The sequence below is a fragment of the Sinocyclocheilus grahami genome, unplaced genomic scaffold (assembly GCF_001515645.1).
Source record: "Sinocyclocheilus grahami isolate Dianchi unplaced genomic scaffold, SAMN03320097.WGS_v1.1 scaffold240.1, whole genome shotgun sequence".
In the NCBI taxonomy this organism is placed as follows: domain Eukaryota; kingdom Metazoa; phylum Chordata; class Actinopteri; order Cypriniformes; family Cyprinidae; genus Sinocyclocheilus; species Sinocyclocheilus grahami.
Genome location: NW_015505419.1, coordinates 748374 through 755308, shown reverse-complemented (window position 1 = coordinate 755308; position 6935 = coordinate 748374). Strand labels below are relative to the sequence as shown.

Here is a 6935-nt window from a genome sequence, read left to right as displayed (position 1 = left end):
AGCCTGAAAGGGGAACAGAGTCGCGTGACAGACACAGTGATGAAGCTGGTATGTGTTTGCAGTTCACAAGCTACGGTTAAGACAGCTGAATCTGTTATGTGACCCTGTATCTCTCTCTCTCTCTCTCTCTAACACACACGCGCGCGCACACACACACACTCCGCATTTGAACAGTCAATAGCAAATACTTAAACTAGTAACAAAACAGTAGCTGATTCAGAAGCGCCAGATTGTCATAGCAAAGTCAGAATTACCTCCTCTCCTAGGTTCACGAAACGGTCGTCCATAAAATGCATTGCTGTTCTGTTGTAAGTAATCTTAAAGATTCCTAAATGCATCTACTTTCGGAAGGCCAAATAAAGTGCTTTTGCTTTCACCTAGAAACACACAGCGTCTCCCTGACATGCTGCTTCAACACTAACTGCAGTTACTGAAACCACGCCTTCTTTCTTTGCGTGCACATTTGGGCAGCATTATGCAAATATTTCCACATAGTGAGGTAGATATGTGGGGGTGTGTTAGAACAAGCCGTTTTAGGGGGGGCGTGGCAGAAAGAATATCTCTTTGGTTTTGAGACTTTAGTCTTTGCAACTTCAGGGATCTTATCTATCTTATTATCACCTTGTAACACTCCAAAGAGAAAGGAAAACTTGAAATCACATCATATGACCCCTTTAAAATAAAGTGTGACCAAACTGCATCCTCTTTTCATGGGGAACAAACTTTGTAACATTAAAACAGTACATTCTATATAGTATGAATGTGTGTAATATGAATGAAAACTGGATGAAACCATTCACAAGTCCTCTCCTGTGGCCTCACTGGACATCAGATGCACACTTTTTTTCGCCTACACTCTTAACAATAAAGGTGCTTCAAAAGGTTCTTCAAGCGATGCCATCGAAGAACCATTTTTGGGTCCATAAATAACTATTCAGTCAAAGGTTCTTTAAAGAACCATCTCTTTCTTACCTTTTTATAATCTGAAGAACCTTCTTTCGCCACAAAGAACCTTTTGTGGAACAGAAAGGTTCTTCAGATGTTAAAGGTTCTTTATGGAACCATTTAGACAAAAAGGTTCTTCTATGGCATTGTGAAGCACCTTTATTTTTAAGAGTGTACTGTTTGATGAATTTGCACATACTTCTTATTTCTCACCTACTATATAGTAGGGAAGTAGGTATATTTGGAAGCAGGGATTGTCAAGTGTTGTCTTCAGAGACTGTTGATTTGTGTCTGTGGTGCTTGACCATCCCTCTTTTGCTTCCTGTCTGTTCAAATAAATGAACTAATTTCATGGTCTGACCGTTCATATAAGCCTTTTTTAATAGCTGAAAGAATATCACTTGTATGTAGTTTGGATCTGTTTCAGTAGAGTTAAATGGAGCGATTCTTTTCCAAATGTTAGCGGTAAACTCCCGAGGGAAGTTTTTTGGTGCTGTAATCAAAAAGAGGCAGACTAATTAAGTCCAATAAACCTGAAAGCCAAAAATGTAACAAATGTAATTGTGATTTACAGATGTAGTCTTTTTACTACTAATTAGATAGATGTTCCATTAACTCGGTTTTGCCCATTTTATGAACAACATTAACTCCGCAGCCTGTCTCTTGAGCAAACTGCTCCCTCTTATCTAATTTTCTCTGCATTGCCTCCAGTAATCTCTTTCACTCCTTCCTTTTCCAGGATCATTGCTTCTATCACGGGAGGGTCAGAGGTCACGCCGACTCATGGGTCGCTCTAAGCACATGTTTGGGAATGAGGTATGTCATGTCTTGCATAATTGGATTCTCTTCAGACACAATACGCTCAATTCATTCGGTCACATGTATTAGGAAGGCTAAAATGCCACATGGCTTAGTGTGATAAGCATGTAAACTGCTTGATTGTACGAACATCCTGTGAGCATTATGACTCTTTTTGTTTTTTTTCAGTTAGTTGTGTGAATAAGACTTTGTGAGCAAGTGTTTATGGGTTTGCATGGAAGCATGAAAGTACAAAATGCTCCATAGAGAGAAAGAAAATCTAGTTGGTACTCTGCGTTTGTGCTTGCAAAAAGTCGGCCATCTTTAATTTTGCATATGCAGCACAATTCTGTGTGCTTAATTTGTGAAGAACGGAAATGTTTTGGCCAGGTTATTGAATATGAGCACTGATGACTAATGCTGTGGCCCTACCAGAATGTTAATAGTTTGTTGTGCTCAGTCCTCATTCAGCACTGAACGCTTCCTCTCTACGTATAAACAATATCCACAAACAGCCTTGAAACTGCATCTGCCCCTGTCTGTTCCTGCTGAATCTAAACCTAATGCCAAGAGATACAAGCCAAACATCTGTGACTTTGAAACATACACAACTGACTGTTTTAAAAGTTTCACAAACCAAAGGTTTTGTCATGATAATAAATAAAGTATTGTTTTCATTTTACTACACATTTATTGTACTGGTGGGCTTTGACAAAGAGAACATGAAGGTCATGGATAACATAAGTTAAATATTCTTTATTGATGAAAAGTCATTACTTCATTATGCAACCATAAGTTTCATACACTTCATATACCCCTATCAGTCTGAGGTCAGTAAGATTTTTTCCCACAAAGAAATTAATACTTTTACTCGGCAAGGACATAGTGAAGACATTTATAATGTTGTTTTAAAAAGTGTTGTAAAATGAAACAAACAGTTTACATGAAAATATGAAGCAGCACATATGTTTTCAACATTTATTATAATAAAAAATGTATAATGAAGACTGGAGGCTGCTGAAAACTGAGTTTTGTCATCACAGGAATAAATATAAAACAATGGATAGTGATAATATTACTGTTTTACTATATTTTTAATTAAATAAATGCAGCATTGGTGAGCAAAAAAGACTTCTTCTTTACAAATCATAAAAAAAATCTTACAGACCCCAAACTACTGAATGGTAGTGTATTGTATATACATTTTTGATTATACATGAACTACTGATCATCAGATAATATTTTTAGTGGCTTGATAAAGAAAGTTATAGCAGCACAATTCTGTGTGCTTAATTTGTGAAGAACGGAAATGTTTTGGCCAGGTTATTGAATATGAGCACTGATGACTAATGCTGTGGCCCTACCAGAATGTTAATAGTTTGTTGTGCTCAGTCCTCATTCAGCACTGAACGCTTCCTCTCTACGTATAAACAATATCCACAAACAGCCTTGAAACTGCATCTGCCCCTGTCTGTTCCTGCTGAATCTAAACCTAATGCCAAGAGATACAAGCCAAACATCTGTGACTTTGAAACATACACAACTGACTGTTTTAAAAGTTTCACAAACCAAAGGTTTTGTCATGATAATAAATAAAGGATTGTTTTCATTTTACTACACATTTATTGTACTGGTGGGCTTTGACAAAGAGAACATGAAGGTCATGGATAACATAAGTTAAATATTCTTTATTGATGAAAAGTCATTACTTCATTATGCAACCATAAGTTTCATACACTTCATATACCCCTATCAGTCTGAGGTCAGTAAGATTTTTTCCCACAAAGAAATTAATACTTTTACTCGGCAAGGACATAGTGAAGACATTTATAATGTCTTCAAACAGTTTACATGAAAATATGAAGCAGCACATATGTTTTCAACATTTATTATAATAAAAAATGTATAATGAAGACTGGAGGCTGCTGAAAACTGAGTTTTGTCATCACAGGAATAAATATAAAACAATGGATAGTGATAATATTACTGTTTTACTATATTTTTAATTAAATAAATGCAGCATTGGTGAGCAAAAAAGACTTCTTCTTTACAAATCATAAAAAAAATCTTACAGACCCCAAACTACTGAATGGTAGTGTATTGTATATACATTTTTGATTATACATGAACTACTGATCATCAGATAATATTTTTAGTGGCTTGATAAAGAAAGTTATAATGACGTAATATCCGGAAAGAAGCTGTAGAGAGAGAGAGAAAAAAACACATTTAAAAACGATTTAAATAATTTGAAATACCAAAGATGTGTTGGCTACATAATTTGGTTAAATGTGGCTAGATGATAAATGCAACTGCCGTTTACTCTGGAAGATTGTGTGAAATCAGAGAACCGCATTCAGGATAGTTGTGGGATGAATCAGCGTACCCTAAAGTGTGTTTGCTTTCATTCCTGATCATTCAGTGCATAGACTATGAGAGCAGTCGCTCTTTTGACATCCAGAGTTTGTTGTAATATATATTGAGTTGAGTAGCCAGTTATATGAAAATAAAAGAGTTTTTAAGGGCAAAGCCCTGGAGAGTCCGTCTCTTGATATTGCCAAAGGTCTTGAATTTCTTATGAAGGCAGATCAAGTCATTGAACAGCTGTTGCAAGATTTTGTAAGAGCAAACATAATTAGCACTGTATGTTTTCATATGGCTTTTCTCAAGGCGACTGTTGGGTTTCTTTACCCTCAGCTCATTGGAGGTCATGTGTTGATGTGTACCATAGTCTGCAGAGGCATCGGTCCATTTAAAAATTTGACAGTAATGTAGTTGATTGATTTAAATATGTATTTTATTATTTATTATTTCATGAATATCATTACATTTAAGCCAAGGTAAATCAAATCACAGCCAAATTTGCCTACAGTTTTAGTGTCAGTAACTATTATAAAGCTATACCCTGAGTCATTTCTGCTTGCCTGTTGTTGTCAACTTGGGAAAAATGACAATCCTCATTTTGAAGATAATAGTTGGATGCCCTGGGGTGTAAACAAATGTTTTTTTTGACTAAATGGATTTGGACAAAACACATTTCCAATAACCATAAATCTATTTTGTAAACAAGAATAAAACAAATTAAAACAAATTCAACAGTGGAATTACTGTGGAACAGTAGTTTATTTTATCTCTTTACATTTAGTAAACCTTTTGAAAGATCCTGTTTATATTAGAATACATTAGTACTTCTGCCAGCGATGCTTTGCTGATGATAAAAGTTCTTGTTCTTAATTGATAAATTAAATAAAAAAGGCTGCATTTCTTTGATCTTATTATTGTACTTTAAAATAAAAGTTTTGTATATTAATATATTTTAAAATGTAATGTATTCCTGTGATTGCAAAGCTTACTCTAGTCTTCATCCTACATCCTGATCCTACAGAAATCATTCTAATATGTTGCTTTGGTGTTCAAGAAACATTTTTGTTGAAAACAGTCGTGATGCTTAATATCTTAGTAAAAGCAGAGATTGCAGTTTTTTTTAAAGGGGTCCTATTATGCTCTTTTACAAAGTCTTGATTTTGTGTTGGGGGTGTACTAGAACAGGCTCTCATACTAGGTTGTTCGAAAAACACATTATTTTTCACATAATTTATATTAATACAACACCTCTCTCCCCAGTCTGGCATGAACGGCTCAAATAGTTCCTGTAGCAAATGAAGGCCCGCCTTCTGAAATATGAAATGTGCTGTGATTGGTTAGCTGGGCCAGTGTGTGTTGTGATTGGCAGCACTCGGCACCTGGTCGGGAAATGTCACGCCCCTTACCATAGCCACCTGCGAGCTTCAGTGTAAATATTGCGTCAATACCAAATCAATTTGAGATGATTTAAACCCGGATGATTGTAACCACTCTAAGTTCGTCTGCCTTGGGAAAGCTAGCGTGTCTCAGACATAGTGCCTTCTATGAACACTCGTTGTCTTCTCTAGTGCAGCCCAACCAGGTCTCATCCCATTTGTCCGTATTTGTGATATCACAAATCCCGGAAAATATGCATTGTAGTCCAAACGAGTCGTTCGTTGTAGTTTTTGAAAAGTGATTTCTGTTCAATAAAATATCTCCTTTTGAAGTGGACTTTGAGCTTTGTAACTTCGCATATCTTTTTTATGCTCAAACAGCAACATTGCAGACTAACTAAAGTTGAAAAAGTGAAAAAGCATAATAGGACCCCTTTAAGGATTATCTGATAAATATATATATATATTTTAAATCTTGCTGAACCTAAACCTTTGATTTGTATTCTACATAACCCCTTTAAGGATTATCTGATAAATATATATATATATTTTAAATCTTGCTGAACCTAAACCTTTGATTTGTATTCTACATAACCCCTTTAAGGATTATCTGATAAATATATATATATATTTTAAATCTTGCTGAACCTAAACCTTTGATTTGTATTCTACATAACCCCTTTAAGGATTATCTGATAAATATATATATATATTTTAAATCTTGCTGAACCTAAACCTTTGATTTGTATTCTACATAACCCCTTTAAGGATTATCTGATAAATATATATATATATTTTAAATCTTGCTGAACCTAAACCTTTGATTTGTATTCTAAATAAGTAAATCAAACTCTAAAGACCTTGTCCCAAATTCAGCCCCAAGTCCTTGCCGTTGTGCTGCATAAGCTGTTGAATAGTGGTCCACTGTGGAACCCACATCATTGCAGACTCGACGAAAATGCATATTGAGGACACATCGTAGGCACAAAGGGGGAGACTCGAGAACACCAATCTGAAATGGCAAATAGGTCACCCTGCAGTCTCATGGACTTTATTTTTAACATATTTTTCAAATGTACTGTTTGAAAACTTTTTACAGAGGTCAAATTTAGAATGGTTCTGTAGAGGTGCTTTGGGAGACCGCAAATCCAGCAGCGTTTCAGCGGCCCTTCTGATCTCTCTGATTAGTTAATGCATAACTACTTAATGCCGTTAACTGTACTGAGGCTAAAAGAAGGATGAAGAGGCATTAAAATTCCACTCTGTGTGTCCATATATGTTTGTAAAAGAAAGATCAACTGAAAATGAACTAATAGATATGCACATCTCTTTTACTGGCATTCTTAAATATCACTAGTTAGGGCAAAACCTTACTAAAACAAATTCTGCCATCATTTACTCACCCTCATGTTGTTCAAAACTTGTATGACTTTTTGTTTTTTTTTGTCCATA

The 6935-nt window shown here is 35.4% G+C and overlaps 1 protein-coding gene across 1 annotated transcript in view; it reads left to right on the top strand.

The window, feature by feature from the left end:
- LOC107597902 (disintegrin and metalloproteinase domain-containing protein 19-like) overlaps nt 1-6935 on the top strand; it is a 45874-nt gene that overhangs the window by 9825 nt on the left and 29114 nt on the right. The window contains exon 2 of the mRNA XM_016289107.1: nt 1685-1761. Within this exon, the coding sequence (XP_016144593.1) occupies nt 1757-1761 (5 nt within the window). The 5' untranslated portion in view covers nt 1685-1756. The remainder of the gene's footprint in view (nt 1-1684; nt 1762-6935) is intronic.